The sequence below is a fragment of the Chiloscyllium plagiosum genome, unplaced genomic scaffold (genome assembly GCF_037043375.1).
Source record: "Chiloscyllium plagiosum isolate Xiang-an unplaced genomic scaffold, Cpla_swu_hap1 HiC_scaffold_5, whole genome shotgun sequence".
Classification (NCBI taxonomy): domain Eukaryota; kingdom Metazoa; phylum Chordata; class Chondrichthyes; order Orectolobiformes; family Hemiscylliidae; genus Chiloscyllium; species Chiloscyllium plagiosum.
The window spans coordinates 40,303,483-40,327,049 of NW_028270143.1; the positions used below are offsets into that span (position 1 = coordinate 40,303,483).

Here is a 23,567-nt window from a genome sequence, read left to right on the forward strand (position 1 = left end):
CCAGTCTAAGGGGTGGGCCTCCTTTATTTTATTATAGATTACACTCTTTAGAACACAGCAATTTGATCAGTTCTTGATTACAAGTTTCAGCAGCTAGAAAATTTTCTTATAATTGACAAAGAATTCTGCCAACAGTGAGAAAAATATTCAGTCCCACTGTCCATGTAAAATTGTGCATACTTTGGTAAAAGAATTCTGACAGCAATCTTAGAATTCAAAAGGAATATTGCAAAGTACAAGACTAAAATGTTAATAATCTGTTTAAAATATCCTATTGCTTTCATCCAAGGTGTTAAGCACTGTTGTTCTTAGCTGGCGTTAGCAATCTGTAAATAAAACTGATTTTGCATTCAACTCAAACAATGGTTGTCCTGGCAGAATAAAAAAGGTGGATTGAATTTCTTTATCATTCTTCACAAACAATTCAGCAGTAAATGCTCTTTGGTTGTGTCACTGCTAATAGCAACCGAGTGCCAACATGGGTTTAGTTTCAGGTTCTGCAGTTATAAAACTGGGGCTGCGATTTTTATCCCAGGTCAACTTCGATGTTCAGGGATAGTTGTACAACCTGCACAGGTTAAAACTGTCATCTGACAAGAGTTTGAAGTGACATTATGCTGAGAATGTGAGTGCGCTCCTGACATGAGGAATTCTTCTTTGATGCTGATGGCACCCAGGGGAGCAGTACTTTTGACAAGACGTATCTTTAAGCTTGTCATGGAGTTGCTCTCTTGAGTAACATTTATTGCAGATCTCTGTCTTTCTCAAGGAAACTAAAGGAACATTTTTTCCTATAGATGTGGATTAACATTACCAACAACTTTGCACTTCTCTTTGTGATTATTCATTTTCTTGGCAAGAAGAGTCTCTTTGTTAAATGTGCTTAACAGTGCAATCTTGTTCGCGATATTTTCATGTATATGTACAATCAGAGTACCAATTGGTGCTAAAGATAACCAAAATGGTAAAGACTTCAAAGGAACTACTTGGCTATTAACTTAATGCAACAATTTAAAAGTTGGTGATGTTGGAATGTCTGAAGAAGTTATGGTAAATGATGCTGGGTGTTATAAGAAACTGCTGGGTGCAAAATTTCAGATTTAAATTCTATACGGTTATTATAGCAATGTTGAAGGTGGATCAAATATATTCCCCCTTTTCGTAAAAATAGTCATTTCATGCATGTAATAAGTCAAAACTATACATCTGATGTAAGGTTTGATTTTTATTTTGTACTTTTGCTATGCTAACTGGCCACTGCATTAGAATTTCAAACGGTTGCTGCTTCATGAATTATGTCTGGGACGAAAGAACTTGGACAGTGCTTGTATAAAGTGTCGGTCCTTTAACATTTTAGACACTTCTTTTGTGGTTACTCTCTGTCCCATCTATAATAGTTCATGATGTAAATTAACAATTTAAGCAAATGTAAAGAAAATAATGTTTTGCACACAAGAGCTCTTGTACTTTCTATTTCTCAGACCTTCAACTTTGAGTTGGAAACAAAAATTCACTTCATGATTTCTCTTTCTGTTTAAGTTGTTTAACGGTGTTTAGCCATGTGGCTAGGATTTGGCTACAATGTCAGGACCCATGCAGGGTTGCAGGAGCTCAGTAGAGAAATTGAAAACTGTATTCCTGTACCAGGACTAAACGGTAGGGAACTGTGATCAGAACCACATCAACGGCAGCATAAAAATCTACAAAGCAGTCTTTACAGTCGTGGCCTCCTCACTGGGATATGGAGTCTCTGGAAATGAAGACCCCTCCCAGATAAACCACTGGATTGCCTCCATGGTGGTTTCTCTATCCATTGGGCCTGGGGTTATGACACCCACAGGGCAACATGAAGCTGCCATTCCTGGAAAAATGGCCTGGCAGCAGGACTCCATCAGGGAATCCTTCCAATGCTATTCCACACCATTTGGCCACCACTCCCACCTCCCAGTTTGAATTTCTTTTTTCTGATTGAACAGCTCCATCTTTGCCGTGTTTAGGATACTATTACTAGATATCCGAGAGGTTCCCCAATTCATGACAGTTCCAAATGGAATACCTGGAGTTGTTAAGCTTTCAGGTTAGGAAGGATGAACTGGCACTCTTTCTTTAAGCATCCACTCCACCATTTGTACCAACAAAGTTGGTTTAAATGGACCCCTTCCATAGAGAATGTCTTCCTCCCATACCCAAATAAACTCATGCTTTAAAAGCAACCAAATTTACCAGGCTTTTTTGATTTAACAAAGAGTAAGTTTACTAATGACTAAATGCAATATGAATTACTAATGCAGTGATAAAAGTTATAAACAGATAAATGGATCAGTCTCTGAATTCTTTGCAAAAAATAGATAATTGAACCTTGTGCCCATTACAGTATAGGTTATCAGTTACATTGATATTGGTTGGTGAACAGTTGATTTCACAATCCTTAATTTTTTCAAATTGGTTGAGATTCTGTAGTTTTGATGCTTTTCAACTGTGATTGTATTCCAGCTTTCTGGCTGGGAGAGATTTAGACCTTTGCAGTCCCCTTTCCTTTCGACTGGTTTGCTGCACTTGGACTTAATGAAAGTCATTACCTGTAACATAGGGTGACAAGGGAATAGTTAATTGAATGTAACTTTCACAACATGTTAACTCGTGAATGCCAGCTGGCATAAGTGAGAGCATTCAGTCCCACTAGATCATTTCAGTAGAGTTAAATAGATTTTTAGCACTTGTCTTTGTACACCCTTCACAGGGAAAACCACAAAATATATCTGTACTTTGGGAAATAATTTTCAACACATAGCTTCCTGTTGATCAGAGAGATATCAGTCCCTTACCTCTTCCCTCATATCTCTACAAAGTATCTGTAGATTGGCTGCCTATCATAGCTTTCCAATTTATTGTTCCCTTGTAGATTGCTTGGTATATCTAATGGGTGGTTAATCTGCTAACACGCATGGTGAAAGTGAAAAAAAATCCTTATCATTCACATGGAAGAATTGTAATCTAACAATCAACATAAGACAGCGTTGAACATTCCCCAAATAAAAATCAGAAAGAAGAAGTTGAATACAGACAGGGGAGCAAAAATAGCAAAGTTAATTGCCCCACACATATCTTATAATACTTACCTTTCATAGCATTTGTAAAGTATCTATCTGTGTTTTTGGACATTTGAACCTTGGAAGCTGGCACACTGACTGCTGAGAAAGGGTGTACTTTGACATTCCCCTGACTACACTGCACAACAGGGAATGATTTTGATTTCAGCTGCAGTTCACATTTATTGGAGAAAGTTGAGATTGGAATTCCTGGCTTGCAAAGCAGAGATCACTCAATGCATAGAAGAAGTGAGTGGAGTGGCAATCTGAATTTTATCTCATTCCTTTTATCTGATCCAGGGTCCATTAGTTTTGCACATCTTTATAAATCTTTCCTGTTAAACTTGTCCATTTTAATGCATAAAAGTATTGTCGCACTTCACAGAAGAAGGCTTTCTCCCCACTGTAATTTCAGTAAATTAGTTCCCAAAAGGCCCATGTTTACCAAACAATGGGGTGATAACTGGACACATAGGTGCATCCTCTATAACCCATGACTGTTTTTCCCCTTTCCTGATACTGATACATGTAAAATATTTGTGCTCATCTTCTTACTGTTGTTTTGCAATCATGTGAATCATGCAATCATCTACTTCCCTATATTACCCCCTGCAATATAGCATTTATATACTGGGTGGTTCAGCCTGCATAAAGATTTCGTCCCAAGTCATGAACTCTCATCTGCATCGATCTGTGAATGGTCCTGTGCAGATGTTAGTGCTTTAATCACGTCCTCACCACACAAAGCATCCACCTTCAGCTGCATTTCCTGGGAAAGTTCAATGAATGACTAGAAATGTTAGGAGTTAAATGCTTGCAGCTTGGGAAACTGAAATTTTGCTTCTACTTAACCAATTTCCTTTACATCACCCCAACCCTCTCCTCACCATTTTAAAGGCTCCAGATGGAGCCAGAAAATTCCATGCACTGCATCTTACTGATTAGAATTGAGTAGAATCACTGTCTTTTGTGATTCCAACTGAAATCCAAAGGGATTGAGTAAAGAGTATTGTAATAATTGTATGATAAGACACCTAGGGTTTCAGACTAAGAGCACCTTCCCCATACCAGTCAGGACTACCATTAAAATGGTCACAAGTATTCAAAGTCAAAGCCCCACTTTTCTTCTGGCGACCATTCATTGGGCTGCAACATGGAAAATGACTGGAGCCTTCAAGAAACATTGGTAAAGGGATCAAGGTGCTCTTGCCTCTTTTAAATAACTCATTACCTTTTTCTATTGATGCATTAGTTTCCTTGCTACAGCGCCACAGGAATCTGCTTCCACATTGACTGGCTTCTTTCATTGACATGAATCCTGCCAGAAGAACATTGTGTGCATATAATAAACTCAGACTTATGAAAATAAATCCGGTTGGGGAACATACAAAGAGACAGAGAAGTGTTTAATCCCTTGGAACTCTGCCCAGAAAATTAGAATATGTGCTCTTGTTGTTTTTCTGTATTTAAAATAACACTTCTATCAAAATCATCAAGGAAAGAAAACAGAAACCATAGCCATCAAATGACTTTAGCTATGGTAGGTTAAAATCCAGTAAACCACTGAAGCTTTAAAAATAATCTGTTGATTTGTGAAAAAATGCGTGGTTAATTAGGGCATTGCTACCAATTTAGATTTCATCACAACGTATTGCAACCAACATAATCTGTTGTGATGGCACTGTTGAGTGGGAGTAATGAAATATCTGGAACATTTACAATGCAGCCCCAGGCTCCAGGGTTAAACCACCCCATAATCCCATGCGAAAAAAACAACACAAAGTACATGAGTCATACTGCAACTATGAAAGCACTGACAGGGTGCTCAGTGGTTAGCACTGCTGCCTTACAGTGCCAGGGAGTAAGGTTTGATTCCACCCTTGGATGGCTATTTGGGTGGAGTTTGCATATTCTCTCTGTGTCTGTGTGGTTTTGTCCCATAGTCCAAAGGTGGATTAGCCATCTAAATTGCCTGTAATGACCAGGGTGTGCAGTCTCGGTAAATTAGCCATGGGAATTGAGGGGGATGGGTCTGAGCAGGATGCTCTTCAGAGGGTTAATGACAGCTGAATGGCCTGCTTCCACACTTTAAGGATTCTAGGAACCAAAGTGCCTGTAACACTCCTATTACTACCTGAATGATAGCAAGTATAAAATGAATACTTCCACTAGTTTTGCTTCTTTTTCCACTGTTTTAATCACGAAAATTATTTGTGAAGAGAATGTCACAGCAAATGTGATAATTTTTGAGGTACAAAAATAATTGTTTTTAACTGGAAATGTATAATTGCATTAAACATTTTATATCATTTTGTGTAATAATTTTCATATGTCCTTATATTGTTCTATTATGTGTGATTTGGAACATAAAGAACTGATGGAGATTACATATTGTGGCTTCATCACTCGTATAATTTCCATCCATTTGTTTCAATCCTGTAGCAGTCTGCAATAAATGGTACTTAGGAGACAGGGAGAACACACTGCTCTCCTTCAAAAAGTACAAAGGGCATCTGAGGGTGGACAGACCTTCGACATTTCCAATCAGACAGTTTCAACACCATTCTGTGATTTATTTACAGAATCTTCATACTCAGAGGCAGAGATGCAACCAATGTGCCTCAGCTAACACTTTCAAAGAACGCTTGACTTGTAAAATTTCAGTAATTGTGTGGAATATGCATTCAATTTAGTTTTAAAGTGGAATCTTGTGTAGTGATTATATTGAGGTCAGCCAGGTGGACCTCATATATCATGAATTCCTTGACTGGGGCTGTTAATCTGGTCCAATCATGGAGCCCTGCTGACACATAAGAGCAGGCGTGTCAGACATCCTGTTTACTCTGGGAGCTGGATCAGTGCCAATGACTCTCCACATGTAAATGAAGGGTGGGTTGGTGACTGAATACTGTCTCTGTGGAATTATTTCACCATGTTGACAGTTTAAACTTGGTAATATACAATCTTGAGCTATTATACTCCTAATAGATGTATGAAGCTATATATAAAGTATCAAAATCTTGATCTAATATTAGTTCTTTGAACATAATTGTCCTGTAACAACTCTCAAAGTCTGATTAATGTGAAGTTTCTGTGACAACCAAAAATTATCAGAACAGAAGCAGTAATTGCCGGAAAAGTTTGTCACAAAAAAGCGTGTATTATCAAACATTACTGTCACCCAGTGCCTTATCTTAAAATCTGCTCAACTGCTAAGAGAAGGATCCTTGGGCCTTCTGCTCATTTCATTCAGTTAATGAAAGCGAGATCTAATCATTGTTAACCATAATAAAGCAAGTTGCATCAAACAAAAATAAATAGCTAATACCTTTCAATATTTGGAAGAACTTTTGAACAGTTTTCTGTCAACAATTTAGTAGTATGAGTATGTCATTAGTGATATTTTGTAACAGGAATTTTCTTAAATTAATGTATTTCCCAGTATCAATTATTCTAAGAATGGTCGTTATAAATAATCCATCCAAATACCTCAAGAAGGCGTTGCCCAGTACACTGTTTCTATCGCAATAACTCCATGAAATAATTTGATCTGTTTGTGAAGAGTGGTTACTAAGTGTGGTTTTTGTTTTTCTTCAACACCATAGATATAAGCAGAGCTTAGGAGTCTATCTACAGCTTGCACTACTCCAACTCTGTCACACGTTGATAGTTGATAAGACTCACCTTGTGTTTTTTTTATTAAAGGAACAGATAACACAATAATGCAAAACATGAAGATATATCAGTGTAACTTGAACATAATGTTATGAAAAATTCACTTCTCTGACTTACAATAAAAAAAGTGTACAATAAAAAATAGTGTGTGTTTCTATTTAGGTCTTCAGTGAATACGGTTCAGTGGCAGTGAGAGTGCAAGTTTATGCCGCATCTTCACACACCAGACAAAGGGTGCTCAGAGAGGGCTTCAGGGTAAGGCCAGGGGAGGGGGCATTGGGTGGGAATATGTGGTGAGGGGTCCTTACGGCTGTTGTTTCATGCCAAGACCACATTGACACATTCTTAAACCTGCTTACATGAGGTCAGGATGCGAAGGGACACTGTCAGGTCAGAAGATAATGCAACAGTGGAACATGGGTCTAGTCTCCTGCAATTTTGATGGCAAGGGGCTGTTCTCTCAAGAACTGTATCTGGGTAATTACTGATACTGTCTTTATGAAAGCCCGCCACTTCAACTTGTTCCTGCTTGTCAGGCAGAGTCAGGCAGCTGGGACATGAGGGATCTCATCCATTACTGAGGCTCGGGTGACAGGGACATTCCCTCCACAGCTGGCTGAAGACATATTTAAGAAACCCTCAGACTGCTGCAGAGGAAAGATTGAACACTATCCACTCTTCCTTAAAGCCAGAACAGACCATCGACCTCCTGAAGATGAGACGTCTGGAGTATCTCACGTCCTAGTGCTGTGCTGAACCCTTCACAGTCTCAGACACAGGCAAATGTGTGACGAAGGGGGAGATGCAGGAACAAGTGTAAATGTCTGGGGAGGAGCATGAGGCTGAGGATTCTCAGATGGGCCAGGATAACCAGCAAAAAGAGGACATTATAATGGTCCACTGAGCCAGAGAGATCAGGGAGAATCATATGGTAACCTATTTTCAGGGTGACTGAGATGATTATTGTTCTTATCATTATTTCATTTGAGCAGTTGGCTGCCTGTCCTCTGCTTATTGTATGCTACATTCTTCAAAAATTTAGTACTTTTATATTTATCGTCGCAATAATGTGTTGTATTTTCCTTTCAAATGTAGTCTCGTTCTCCATCTCTGTAAAAGCTAAATTTCATGTGCAAACACGGACTCCAAAGCAGCTGTGAAACATGGATGTTTGATATCTCAGGCTCCTGCATAATTGCGTTAAAATGATCCAAAGGTGTATCAGTCCCATCAGGGAGTCTATTGACTTACCCATATTCTGAGACTGCTCCTTAAGTGCCTTAGAATCTCTGTAGTGCTGCAGAATACAGTGAGCTTTCACAGTAACCTTGCATTGTTTCAGTATATTTATTGGCAATGTTTCCAGTACCATGGGCTGTAAAATAGGGATCTGTTCCTTGCGTCTGGTTCCACATTTATAATAAAATGATACGTGATTTGTCTAATACCCAAGTCACAACCTTGAATATTCTATCCCTCAATGAAAACCTCAGCCATGGGGGTGACCTTTCCCTCCTAGGCCTTGTAGATGGGTAACGGCTTCTGCCATTGCTCCTTTATTACACATGTGTGGGATCTACCAAATGGATTTTCCAGGCCCTGGTTCTTGCCCCAGATATTACCTGTTACCCTCAACATCCCGAGACTCTTTGGAAGTGCCTTGACTGTAATTCCCATCTTATTGGTGTGTGGTTCCCTGAGGCAATTTCTAGTAACCCACTTTGCTGATTATTTGTTGCAGTTTTGAAATGAGTGATTGAAACACATCACAACTACTTGTCTTTTGTCCTACTCATGTCCTGTTGGGACAATAAGACTATAGCAAATGCTAGAACAGTGCAGATGGACATATATTCATGAATATGAACATTAGATATAATGATTGAACAATCCTTTATGTTTGTGTGGTACCTCCTCTTTGTTCTTCCTCCACCATGTCCTGGTGTTGGTCTGAGCTCCAAGGCTGAGCTGACCTGTACTCCCTGCTGACTTGGAAGATATTGATGGGTGTCTTCTGGCAGGTCTGGGCCTGGGGCACTCCCAGGAATGGTGAAAGTTTCTACATAGGTGCAGGCTCAACCTCCCTGGCCTCAGTTTCTGGAGGCAGTAGGGTGACTGGCAGAGGGGAGGTGGAACAGTAGGGCACAGGAGTCTCCTTAGCTGAAGCTGCCAATGTTCCTGTCTGTTGTCTTCCCCCCGCTAGGAGCCTGCTGACATAACAGTGTATTTTTGAAAAAGAAGGGCACTGGAATGAGATCAACATGCCTTTTTCCTCTCGTCTTGCCTTAGTGCTGAGCACATCGCTCATTATTAGCGTGCAGATCCAAGATAATAACTGGCAACCCTTGAGCATTCTGCTCTACTTGTACACGTACGGTGGCCTCCATCCCTTCCATGACTCGCATAGTGAAGCCTTCACAGTTGTAAGAATACAGAGCGACTCCTCCAGTTTTCATGCTAGTCTATTGAGGGCCTCTTGCATACCTCCCTGACATTCTCCTCTCTCTTTTTGTATGCTGACCATGTGATTGGTTCCTGAGCTACATCTTCTGCAGGCATCTTGACTGCTGCAGTCCTCAGTGTCAAAGACCTTGAGGGTTTCTCCTTCAACCAGCTGCGGACATTTAGTGATGTACTCACCAGTTTAAGCTCCAGAGACCAATTTAGACAGAATACCCACTGAGGTGGATTTCTTATGGGTTGGTATGGCAACTGCACTAGCCAGACCATAAAAAAACTACAGAGTTATGAACGCAGCCTATTCCATCAGATAACCCAACTTTCCTTCCACTGAGTCCATCTATACTTCCCGCTGCCTTGGGAAATCAGCCAACATCATCAAAGATCCTCCCACCTCAGTTACCACCTTTTCCAATCTCTTTCATTGGGAAGAAGATACAAAAGCTTAATCACACATACCAACAAGTTCAAGAACAGCTTCTTCCCCACTGTTATTAGAACTCTGAATGGACATCTCAAATTTCCAATCAAACATTGACCTTGCTCTTTGTGCACCTTCTCTGCAGCTGTAACCTGGTATTCCTTGCTCTGCTCTATTACCCTTACACAGTTTATATGGTATGATCTGCCTGTATGGCATTGTAAAACAAAGCTTTTCACTGTACCGAGGTACGTGTGACAATAATGAATCAAATCAAATCAAAATCAAGCGGGTAGATCCTCTGAAAGTTCACAGGCTTCTTCCGCAGAGATTGAAGCTGTGTGTCTCAGGCTGCAGCCTTTTGCACTGGGCCTGCAGAGAGAGGAGAAAGAACCAGTTGGTGAAGATGCTGAGTTTTTTTTATTTGCCTTCATGCTCATTCAAGAAGACAGAGTGAGCTGGCCCATCCATGTCTCTGTCACCATGGAAATGATCCTGGTTATCTGAAAGGGCTTGTTGGCTTGATGTTAAGCTCAGTCCATCTGGCAATCTTCTGCCCATCTTGGCTCTCGATGGTTCCCTCAGTCTATAAAACAGCTTCTTGTAGAATAAGATAAAATGATAGAGAAAGGATTGACTTTGATAGAAATGTGTAAAAAACAATTTGTGAGCATGGCATTTCTACAGCTGTAATGTTACTTGCCACTTGTCAGTCCTAATTTAGATATTTTCCAGGTGTTGCTGAATAAAGACTGTTTCACTATTTGAGAAGTCACAAATGGTGCAGAACGCTGTGCAATCATTAAGACATGCCCACTTTTTGATGACTGGACAATTGGTTGATGAAGTCGCTGTAGATGGTTGGGTTGAAGACACTACTCTAAGAAATTCATGTGACATTTTATAATATTGTCCTGAAATATATTTAGTGTATTGCAACATTTTGGTGATTTCCAGCATTAAAACTGAAAATGCAGTGGTATTACTGAGTTATTTCCTTTCTTGCTGAATCATTGGCGTTCATTGGTTGTTTGTGCTGCAACTCTTGTTCCTGAAAAAATTGAGAGAAATATAACTTAAACAATGTCTTGATTGAAAGTGCAGAACAACAAAATCCTAAGTGGCTCGAAATGAAAGGATGAATTTTTTTGGACTTTATTCCTGAGAAATGGGTATCAGGCACATAGATCAGGAAAATTAAGGGACAGGGAGTTGTGTTGCTGGGTCTTTTCCTTCAATGCAGCCTCAGGATTTCCAGCAATTGCTGGACTACAGTTGTGGAAGTAGGTCCAAATCAATCAGGCTTATTCTTATGAAGTGTGAGAGTGAGGAAAGGAAACTGGGATTCTCTGCTACAATTTAATTTGTTTTTATTGGTTAACAGGAAGTTGGCATCAATGACTGTGCCAATATTTATAGTCCATCTCCAATTGTCAACGGGTTAAGAATCATATACTGTATTTCTGGAGTCACATATAGATCTGACCAGGTGAGGGTGGTAGATTTCCTTCTCTAGAGGACATTAGTGAACCGGGTAGCTTTTTCAACAATTGGCAACAGTTTCATGATCATAGTTAGACTCTTAATTCCAGGTTTAGGGATTAGGGTGGTCTAACCTGATGCAATAATTTCATTCATTACTGTGACAATGCTGAAACTTTAAAAAAGGTTATTTTGTCCTGAGTTTTTTTGGAGAGGTTGGAAAGGCAGAGGTGCTAAAGTGACTAGTGTGCCAGACTGAGTCACTATTTCCTGAAAACAGTTTAACAATATGAAAGGGAATGGCCAGTTCTTCCAGTTCAAGCTTTCTCATTTTTTTTAGCTGTAACAGTCACAGATGTGTGAGTACCAGAAAGGTTGCAAGCCTCATTAAATGCTTCCTAACCGACTTTCTCTGAAATCTCTTTGGATATTGTTCCCTGCTGACTGTAAGAATCTGTGTTTGAATTCACCTTTTTGTCAAAGGGTGTGTATGGGATGTTACTGGTTTGGAACAGTTAGTTAGTTAAGTTGCTGTATCGGATCATTTAAGTTCTCCAATAATTAAGTTATTCTAAATTCCTCTTTTTGTTGTTTGTGTTTCATTTCCAATGATAAATTCTGTTTTGGTTAAGGCCATGTGCTTTGGCCTGTTACATCAGACCTGGAACCACCTACTTAACATCTGCCTTTAAAATAAGAAAAAGCTAGGGTCTAAGCTCCCTCCTTAAAATATTTTGAGGGTTTCTGGCCTGGTCTATAACAATTACAACTTGGAAAAAAATGCATTTCACAAAGGTCTAGTGGAGGTATGTATTCTACTACACTCTCCTGAGACAGAGACATTGAATTTATTTAATTCCAAGTACATCAAAGCCACAATTCCAGCTCTGCGTTAATCTTTCCATAGGTGATGCTGGAGTAGGCAGTGTCTGGGCTCAGCCAGGGACTCATCCTTTCTGTCTGCTTCTCTTTATTTCCTCTTCTTTTTTCATTTTCTTTATGTATTTTAGTGTTTAATTAACCTACCTTGGCTGATGAAGAGAGTGGCAGCACTGTGGTGGCTGAGGGTCTGGTGTAGGGTGGTTGGCGGGTCAAAGCAGAGCGGGCTGATGAGCTGGGAACCCAGAGGAGTTGGCTGGTGGACTTGAGCCCGGTGCAGTCCCTGTCAGAGATCTTGAGCCCAGCAGTGCAGGGACAGCAAGAGCACATGTGAAAAACCCACAATGTGGAGGGACTGTAGGCTCTGAAAGGACTGTGACATTTATCTTTATTTCTTTATCTTCCAAAATTATGCTATGAAGAACTGAAATGTAGAAATTTTAGCTTTTCTCTTTGTTTCTCTATTTTTGTACCTAATCTATTTTAGTACTTAAGATTTGTACATAGGTACTTTGTATCTAAAATAGCACCTTGTGTGGCAACATTATACACATTTCGCTGTACTCCTGTACTTAAGTATGGGTGACAATAAACCTCATTCTATTCTACTCTATGCTAATTCTATTTGGCAAGTTAGGTAGGCTCCGAAAGTGCAAAAACACTCACATGCTCTGAGTCAGAAGGAGTTGCATTAAATCTTGCTCCAGAGACACAAACACAAATTCTTTGATTTGATTTGATTTGATTTGATTTATTATTGTCACATGTACTGAGATTCAGTGAAAAGTATTAATTTGCATGCTATCCAGACAAATCATAACTTACATCCCGTACATCATGGTAATAGAACAGAATGGAATTTGCAGCTAGAGAGAAAGCATGAAGGAAGATCAACTTTAACATATGAAGGGTTAATTCACAAGTCTGATAAACGCTGCTACTTCAGCTTAACATGAGGAAGTACTGCAAATCAATGCTATTGTCTTTTTGAGTGGGGGTTAAACATAGAAAACATATAAAACAGGCCTAGGAGTAGGCCATTCAGCCCTTTGAGCCTTCTACCTTATTCAACATTATTATGGCTGATCATCCAACTCCGCTTTCTCCTTATACCTCTGGATCTGTTTAGCTCTAAGAATTATATCTAACTCCTTCTAGGAAATATTCAATGTTTTGGCCAGTCCTGCTTTTCTATGGCCGAGAATTCTGCAGGCTCACTAATCTCTGGGTGAAGAAATGTCTCCTCATTTCTGTGCTGAGTGGCTGACCTCAAACTAAGACTTGGGTGGAACTTTCCCCTCCCTGGAGGTGGCAAGAGAGATGGGCATGTGGAGAGGCACAACTTAGTGGTGACCCCTTACTGTCCAGTTGGATATTCTGAATTTGGATGGGAGGGCTTCAAATTGACCCATTTGGGTGCAATCAGAACAATGACTGGCAGACAAAGTAGTGGCCTATGAAAGCCCCTCTCACTGGGGTTCCCTCCCCAAGTGAAGGAGAAACAGAGGGTAAAAACAATGACTGCATATGCTGGAAGCCAGAGTCTAGATTAGAGTGGTGCTGGAAAAGCACAGCAGTTCAGGCAGCATGCGAGGAACAGTAAAATCTCAGCAAAGAAATGAAACTGGATGGACTATTGAGTATAGATCCAGAGTCTGGAAACTACCAAAGCAAAAGCAGCCCTGTTGACCGAGCAAAGTCCTCCTTACTAACATCTGGGAGAGCTGGCTCACAAACTAATCAAGCATCAGCCTGACAAAGACACACTTATGGAATTGTACCTTCCAGACAATGCTCTGGACACCACCATTAACATACCTGGATTTCCCCTGTCCCACCAGCAAAACTGACCAAGCAGAGGTGGCAGCATAGTGATATACAGTCAGGAGGGAGTTGCTCTGGGAGTCCTCAACATTGTGTCTAGACCCCATGAAGTCACATGGCTTCAGGTTATATTGGCAAGGAAACGTCTTGCTGATTACCAAGTACCATTCTCCCTCAGCTGATGAATCGGTACTCCTCCACATTGAATAGCACTTGGAGGCAACACTGAGGGTGGCAAGATCACAAAATGTATTCTTTGTGGGGGATTTCAATGTCCAACACCAAGAGTGGCTCCGCAAGCACTACTGATCAAGTTGGTTGGGTGCTAAAAGATTCTGGATTTGTGGTGCTGGAAGAGCAAGCGATTCGGGCAGCATCCGAGGAGCAGTTGAGTAGACGTTTCGGGTGAGGGCCCTTCGTCAAGAGTCCAGGCAGAAAGCCTGAAGGGTGGAGAGATGGATGGGAGGAGGGTGGGGGTGGGGAGAGGGTGGCATAAAGTGTGGTGGGTGAGTGGGGGAAGGGGTGGAGGTGGTGGGTCGGGGGTTGGAGGGAGGGTGGAGTGGATGGGTGGATGGGAAGATAGGCAGGTGGGGCGAGTCGTGGGGACAGTGCTGAGCTGGAGGTTTGGGGCTGGGGTGAGGTGGGGGAGGGGGAAGTAAGGAAACTGTTGAGGTCCAGATTGATGCCCTGGGGTTGAATCAACCACACCGCCCTGTGGCCCAACATTTCAACTCTCCCTCCCACTCTGCCGAGGACATGGAGGTCCTGGGCCTCCTTCACCGCCGCTCCCTCACCACCAGACGCTTGGAGGAAGAACGCCTCATCTTCCGCCTCGGAACACTTCAGCCCCAGGGCATCAATGTGGACTTCAGCAGTTTCCTCATTTCCCCTTCCCGCACCTCACCCCAGTTCCAAGCTTCCAGCTCAGCACTGTCCCCATGACTTGTCCTACCTGCCTATCTCCTTTTCCACCTATCCACCCCACCCTCCCTCCCCGACCTATCACATTCACCCCCTCCTCCACTCACCTATTGCACTCTATGCTACTTTCTCCCCACCCCCACCCTCCTCTCACTTATCTCTCCACCCTTCAGGCTCTCTGCCTGTATTCCTGATGAAGGGCTATTGCCCAAAACATCGATTTTACTGCTCCTCGGATGCTGCCTGAACTGCTGTGCACTTCCAGCACCACTAATCCAGAATCTGGTTTCCAACATCTGCAGTCATTGTTTTTAAATCAGTCTCAAATCAGTCCTTGCCTTTCCAAATGTATGTAAATCCTATCTCTCAGAATGCCTTCCAATAATTTACCCACCACTGACATCAGGCTCACCAATCTACAGTTCCTGGACTTTTCCTCAGTACCTTTCTTAAATAATGGCCCACATTAGCCACCTTCCAGACCTCATTCATGGCTGTCGATGATAAAAGCATCCTCCTCCAGAGTAGGCCTTGACTGGCAGCTCTTAATATCCAGGGGCTGCCAGCCTCTCTTTGGTCAGCAGCTTCAGGTGACCTGGTGTATCTCATTTAGGCACTTGACATGGTAAGAAACACACATTGAGTTATCTCATCAGCGGGAGTGGCCTGTTAGCACAACCTAAACCGTTCATCCCACACTTATTCAAATCATTGGGGAATCCCAGCCTGTGTGTCTGCCTTTGTGGGTGGGTATTAAAGATCCCATGGCACTGTTTAAAGCAAAATGGACTGGCTTAATTTGGGAATTTTCTACAATCTCAGGATACTGCAAAGCACTCAAAAGCCAATAAAGTACCTTTGGAGTGCAGTCACAACAGCCATATTTCACACAATGAGGTCCCACAGATTCTGTGACAACAGCAAGATGATGTGTTTTAGGAATGAAAGATAAATATTGGCCCGAACATCAACAATAACTCGCCTGCTCTTCTTCAGAAGGTTACGTGATTCTTTGCACTCTTTGTGGCAATTGGGCCTCCATTAAACATCTGGTCCAAGAGTTGATGCTTCAAACAAGGTAGTATTCCCTCAAAACGTCACTGCAGTATCAATCTAGATGCTTCTTCTTGATTCTTGATGTAGGACTTGAGTCCACAACATTCTTACACAGATGAGCGTGCTACCAATTGAACCACTGAAAATACCCTGATGTTTTGGTCAATATTTACCCCTAAACCAGCATCGCCAAAATAGATTATTTGTGGAATCTTCTGTATACAAATGGAGCGTTGTGTTTCCTGTTGTAGGTGAGCTTGGAGATGGCCTAGGACAATGTCTTAGTAACCAAAACTGTTTATTGAAATAAATATAATGTATATTTAGTGTCAAGAGAAATCTGTGTATGACTGAGTTGGAGGAATTCCTCCCACAACTGATATCAAATGACCTGACATCACTTCCTCAGTGCTGTCTTATACTGAGGGCTGAATTTTACTGGAAATTGGCAGAGTTTATTTTGGCAATTGTTTTGTTGAGGGTTTCTCTACATGAACACTAATGAGTTTCCTCACCTCATGTTCCTAAACTTGCCTCCTGAACCAGGCCACCATGGTGCACGGTTTTTGTATTCTCCGACTCACCACTGACAGATCTCCATCTTCCTCAATTATTTTGTACAGGTACACAATCCTTTATCTGAAATCCGAAAAATTCTGAATTCTGAAAACCAGTTTTTTTTTTAAGATTAGATTCCCTACAGTGTGGAAACAGGCCCTTCGGCCCAACAAGTCCACACCGAACCTCCGAAGAGTAACCCATCCAGAGCCATTTTCCCTCTGACGAATACACCTAAAGCTATGGGCAATTTTACAATGGCCAATTCACCTAACCTGCACACCTTTGAATTGTGTGAGGAAACCGGAGCACCCGGAGGAAACCCATTCAGACACAGGGAGAATGTGCAAACTCCACACAGACAGTCACCCAAGGCTGGAATCGAACCTGGGTCCCTGGCGCTGTGAGGCAATAGTGCTAACCAGTGAGTCACAGTTGGCCCCGAGGGTTTTGGATAAAGGATTGTGTACCTGTGTTTATATTTAGAAATTAAGTGTTCATACTCTGTAGCCTTCAGATCAATCTCAAGCTTCAACACAAGGTCAAATAGAGTCATAGAGTCATAAAGATGTACAGCATGGAAACAGATCTTTCGGTCCAACCCGTCCATGCCAACCAGATATCCCAACCCAATCTTGTCCCACCTGCCAGCACCCGGCCCATATCCCTCCAAACCCTTCCCATTCATATACCCATCCAAATGCCTCTAAAATGTTGCAATTGTACCAGCCTCCACCACATCCTCTGGCAGCTCATTCCATACACGTACCACCCTCTGTGTGAAAAAGCTGCCCCTTAGGTCTCTTTTATATTTTTCCCCTTTCACCCTAAACCTATGCCCTCTAGTTCTGGACTCCCCGACCCCAGGGAAAAGACTTTGCCTATTTATCCTATCCACGCCCCTCATAATTTTGTAATCCTCTATAAGGTCACCCCTCAGGCTCCGACGCTCCAGGGAAAACAGTCCCAGCCTGTTCAGCCTCTCCCTGTAGCTCAGATCCTCCAACCCTGGCAACATCCTTGTAAATCTTTTCTGAACCCTTTCAAGTTTCACAACATCTTTCTGATAGGAAGGAGACCAGAATTGCAGGCAATATTCCAACGGCGGCCTAACCAATGTCCTGTACAGTTGCAACATGACCTCCCAACTCCTGTACTCAATACTCTGACCAATAAAAGAAAGCATACCAAATGCCTCTTTCACTATCCTATCTACCTGCGACTCCACTTTCAAGGAGCTATGAACCTGCACTCCAAGGTCTCTTTGTTCAGCAACACTCCCTGGGACCTTACCATTAAGTGTCTAAGTCCTGCTAAGATTTGCTTTCCCAAAATGCAGCACCTCGCATTTATCTGAATTAAATTTCACCTGCCACTTCTCGGCCCATTGGCCCATCTGGTCAAGATCCTGTTGTAATCTGAGGTAACCTTCTTCGCTGTCCACTATACCTCTGATTTTGGTGTCATCTGCAAACTTACTAACCATACCTCTGATATTTGCATCCAAATCATGTATATTAATGACAAAAAGTAGAGGGACCAGCACCGATCCTTGTGGCACTCCACAGGTCACAGGCCTCCAGTCTGAAAAACAACCCTCCACCGCCACCCTCTGTCTTCTACCTTTGAGCCAGTTCTGGATCCAAATGGTTAGTTCTCCCTGTATTCCCTGAGATCTAACTTTGCGAATCAGTGTCCCATAGGGAACCTTGTCGAATGCCTTACTGAAGTCCATATAGATCATGTCTACTGCTCTAACCTCATCACTCCTCTTTATTACATCTTCAAAAAACTCAATCAAGTTTGTGAGACATGATTTCCCATGCACAAAGCCATGTTGACTATCCCTAATCAGTCTTTGCCTTTCCAAATACATGTACATCCTGTCCTTCAGGATTCCCTCCAACAACTTGCCCACCACCGACATCAGGCTCACTCGTCTATAGTTGCCTGGCTTGTCCTTACCACCCTTCTAAAAGAGTGGCACCACGTTAGCCAACCTCCAGTCTTCTGGCACCACACCTGTGACTATAGATTATACAAATATCACAGCAAGAGGACCAGCAATCACTCCTCTAGCTTCCCACAGAGTTCTAGGGTATACCTGACCCCGTCCTGGTAATTTATCCACCTTTATGCATTTCAAGACATCAAACACTTCCTTCTCTGTAATATGGACATTTTTCAAGGTGTCACCATCTATTTCCCTACATTCTATATCTTCCATATTTTTTCCCACAGTAAATACTGATGCAAAATACTCATTTAGTATCTCCCCCATTTTCTACGACTCCATACAAAGGCTGCCTTGCTGATCTTTGAGGGGCCCTATTCTCTCCCTAGTTACCCTTTTGTCCTTAATATATTTGTAAAACCCCTTTGGATTCTCCTTAATTCTATTTGCCAAAGCTATCATATGTCCCCTTTTTGCCCTCCTGATTTCCCACTTAAGTATAGTCCTACTTCCTTTATTCTCTTCTAAGGATTCACTCAATCTATCCTGTCTATACCTGACATATGCTTTCTTCTTAAATTATGTTAATTTACATTTCTAAATATTTTAGGCAAAATATGTAATAATATTACTGTACCTTATGAGGGTGAATCTGAACATTTTGTTTGTTTTGACTCATTACTATATATAAGTTCATCATTGTAGAAGAATGCAATTACGATATTTGCTGCTTATTCCCTCCATTCACCAACCTTTTGCCAAAGCTTTGTAAGTTTTTCTTCCACTCGGTCCATGAGGGCAGTGTATGCACCCCGACCCCTTCTATGTCTCTGGAAATGAATTAAAATGATATATATTTTTTACTGAACAGAAACACTGAATAATTGCATTCATGTTACTTTTAAAGTTTCACCTCAAACGCCATGGGCTGAGGTTATAAATGGCCATTGAGTTAGAAACAGATGCAGTACATTTGCTCTGGGAAGTTTTGACTGTGATAGTTTGAGATGGGAGTGGCCACCTACTCATCGGTGGTGGGTAGCTAATTGAACATCATTAGTGATCTATTAAGCCAATTCTGATTGTACCAACTGGAAATTGTCAGCTGACTGAGGTTGAAACATGGATCAGTGTTATAAACAACCGCCCAGAGGGAAAGAAAAACTCCTTCCACCGTCTCAGACACCCTCCAATAGTTATGATCCCAATATGACCATACCTGTGACTCTGGTGAGTGGTATCTCCCGTGACAGTAGTCTTACAGCTGTGGTCAGTTTGCATTCCAGATTGTAAACATCTCAGACGATATCTCAATCATGAGTCAACTCCTTTTTCCTTCCTACCTCTGATGGTGGGGCTGCCAGCCTCTCAGAACTGTGGGACATTTTGTTGACCCTCCAGCCTCAGTGGTCCTCCCACCATCCTGAGTGGTCCAGCTCATCATAAATTTCCTCAAAGAGTAGGTCATTGAGATAGTGGGTGGTGTTTTGCCTCTGAAACAGAAGCTCTGGGTTCAATGCCCTCTCAAGAGCTTGATAGTGGAGGAGGACAGTTAATACCAAATTACAAATGCCTCTAGTTTAGACCAATGTCAGGTGGTGAGAGTGAGAGATATGTGATGGAAAGAAATTGGAGCCTTTACCGCCACCGTCCATAGCTCCAGGCTACAATGAACATGTGAAAGGATTGAGTTGGCTGAATGGTTGTAGTGAATTCACAAGCTGCCTCCTTCGCCTGCCCATGGTGAAGCTAGCTCAAGAAGTAAATAGGAGTTACAGCCAATCAACAATTCGCATACGTTTAATATTGTAAAAGAAAGAAACAAACTCTCCTTGAGCATCAGGCACTAATGTGATTTAGAGCCTCCACTTGCCACTTTGCCCACCATCATGGTTGGGTGTTTAGAACTAAGCCCCAGATATTAGGAACGTGATATGTGATTGCCTGAAATTGTTAAATGCTAACCGTATAGGAAGCTGACTTTTGTGGCCAGGATTGTTTCCTCAAGATGAGTTCAGAGTCCCATTTACGTTCCTGAGGTTTGTGAGTAATAAAGCTTTGAGATCTTGCATCCTTAATCTGTTTGGATTCTTGAAGAAGATCATGAACTAAGAAAAGAAATGAAGCATTATTTAGTTAATGTGATTCATCTGTCGTCAAACCAATAGATCTTCTCTAATATTGCTCATGTGCATTGTTAATGCTTTCTGATGAGATGTTAAACCGAGACTTGGTTTGCCCTTGCAGATTGATATAAAACACTCCACAGCACTATTTCAACTGGGAATGAGCAATCTATCCCCAGTGTCCTCGTCAATATTTATCCATCAAGCTACATGACACCTGCAGATTATCTGGTCATTACTGTTGCAGTTTTTGTGAACCTGATTTGCACAAATTGCTTGTCACATTTCCTACGTTACCAAAAAGACTACACTTCAGAAGTACCTCATGGGCTGCTTTGAGATATCTGGGTGTTTTTGAAAGAAATATATACATTCAAGCTTTTCAGTCTTTAATAGAGTCATAGAGATGTACAGCATGGAAACAGACCCTTCGGTCCAACCCGTCCATGCCGACCAGTTATCCCAACCCAATCTAGTCCCACCTGATAGAGTCATAGAGAATATTTGCAAGTTTTTCATGTTTGCTGGCAGCCAGTCAGCTTAGGCCTGCAAAACATCATAAAAGATGGCAGGGGAAGTGTCAGGTGTGTTGTATAAGATACTGGTTTTGAAGGAGTAAATGTTCATGTTACACTGGCTGCAACCATTCTACTGATACAGCATACAGTCGGGGGGGAGAGACAAGAAATCCTATTCCAATTTTTTTTTTATACAGGGAGTAGACATATCTGCACCAGCTCCCAAAGTCCTAGTAATAATACCTGACTAAATGTAACTATACTTACTGTTATCATGCAATAAACCTTCTTATTATCTGAGAAGTGTCGCATTTATAGATATCCTACAGTGGTGAATCCTCCACAATGAATCATTAGGTAGGGCGAAGGAAAAGCAACAACAAAAGAGGATTGGTGACAATGAATTATTTTGACAACCTTCATCTACTTTCACATACTGGTAGAGGTGGCAAATACCATAAGGTACCAGCCATGACCACCTGGGAAAAACACACAAGGAGAAGTTTTTAGCAGTAAGGATACTTTTCAGCATCAACTGCAGCAATGTGATGAAATAATAGAAGCTTTTATGAAGCATAGCTTACAAAGAACTGGAGAAAGGAAGGGAGCTCAATAGTTGAAAGATAGTTTCAAACAATTCTGATCAAGGAATAGATAGTTCACAGCAGGAAACAATTGATTTTAAGAAAACAAATATGAAAATGTAAACAGTGCTTTGTTAAAATTAATCTGAATTAGAATGCGTAGCTGCAGGCTTCAATTAAGGTAAGTCAAGATGTGATTGGTGGAAATATTAGTTTAAGATTGGTGAAGCAACTTGGGTATTGAAGAAATGATATAAGGTTGGTTAACACATTTATGTAAGTTTGGGTAAGTGTCAGTATCCTATTCATTATTGTGTTAAAAATACCTACATTTATACAATCAAATCTACATGTGTAACTTGACATAGTGCACCATCTACTGTATATTTAACTATAGTTATTAATTGTTTACTGTGTATCTGACTTCTATCAAAGTAAGTATTCCTATTTGTGATTGTAACTGAATATTATCAATACCAAACTTTAGTCATGATCTTCAAAACTAATCATGAATATTGGACTCCATTAAATCTTTCAAAAATAGAGGTCATTATCCAACCTCCTTATTGATACACTTGTTTGTTTACCTGCTAATCTACTTTTAAACCATGAAACATATTCATAAACATCATAGACAATTTTTTTCAACTTAAGATGAGGAACAATCTAAAATATTTGTTCTGCAAATCATTTCTTTCAATGGGTTAATTTACTAATTCAGAATAATTATTATACCTATGTTTACATTCTTTGATTCAAACTTCAGGTTGAGAATGTCTCTGTCAAATTTGGTCACGAAGTCTGGAATATTGGTCTCATACTAATGACAGAAGGGAAAGACAGGTATTATAACCATTGCATGCAGTTTGTAGAAATAAACATACTTTATAACCATGGCAGCCTTTGTATGCTTCTACAATGTGAAATATAAGATCAATGTAAAAATTAATGCCAAATGATGCAGCACAATGGCAGGATCTGGAACTGCAGCTTATGTTTACAAATATGAGCTTACATCTGTATTCCACCAGCGGGGAGATCCTGATCTCTTTGATATGGTTGGAATGAGTTGTCACTTTCAGTTGTTTTTGAACCATTTAGTGAAAGTGGATAAATACTTGAGGTAGAAGAGGATATAGGATAATGGGGAAAGATCAGACATTGAGATTAGTTTAGGATGGAAAAGAACTTGCACAGAATTTGAGGACCAAATGTGATGTACTTTAAACTTCTGGGAGTAGAAATTCACCTTAATTTCATACCTTTCTTTAATGGAAAATTAAGGTTATAGAGAGATGACCTTTAGTCACAATTTCTTACTCCTGGTATGCTTTCCTTTATTGGTCAGAGTATTGAGTACAGGAGTTGGGAGGTCATGTTGCGGCTGTACAGGACATTGGTTAGGCCACTGTTGGAATATTGTGTGCAATTCTGGTCTCCTTTCTATCGGAAAGATGTTGTGAAACTTGAAAGGGTTCAGAAAAGATTTACAAAGTTGTTGCCAGGATTGGAGGATTTGAGCTATAGGGATAGGCTGAACAGGCTGGGGCTGTTTTCCCTGGAGCGTCGGAGGTTATAAACCTTATATAAATCTTATAAACCTTCTATAAACCTTATAGAGGTTTACAAAATTATGAGGGGCATGGATAGGATAAATAGACAAAGACTTTTCCCTGGGGTCAGGGAGTCCAGAACTAGAGGGCATAGGTTTAGGGTGAGAGGGTAAAGATATAAAAGAAACCTAAGGGGTAACCTTTTCACACAGAGGGCAGTATGTGTATGGAATGAGCTGCCAGAGGAAGTGGTGGAGGCTGGTACAATTGCAACATTTAAGAGACATTTGGATGGGTATATGAATAGGAAGGGTTTGGAGGGATATGGGCCGGGTGCTGGCAGGTGGGACTAGATTGGGTTGGGATATCTGGTTGGCATGGACAGGTTGGACCAAAGGGTCTGTTTCCATTCTGTACACCTCTATGACTCTCTGCCTGCATGGTACTGTCATGGTCAAAAAAGTACA

General features: G+C 41.1%; 1 protein-coding gene across 1 annotated transcript in view; it reads right to left on the bottom strand.

Moving 5' to 3' along the window:
• Nucleotides 1-792: 792 nt before the first annotated feature.
• The window catches only part of cunh7orf78 (chromosome unknown C7orf78 homolog), a 28,540-nt gene continuing 5,765 nt past the window's right edge, over nt 793-23,567 (bottom strand). The window contains exons 2-5 of the mRNA XM_087986837.1: nt 22,283-22,367; nt 20,285-20,427; nt 19,072-19,149; nt 793-2,579 (exon numbers count right to left, since the gene is read on the bottom strand). Of these exons, the coding sequence (XP_087842963.1) occupies nt 2,388-2,579; nt 19,072-19,149; nt 20,285-20,427; nt 22,283-22,367 (498 nt within the window). The 3' untranslated portion in view covers nt 793-2,387. The remainder of the gene's footprint in view (nt 2,580-19,071; nt 19,150-20,284; nt 20,428-22,282; nt 22,368-23,567) is intronic.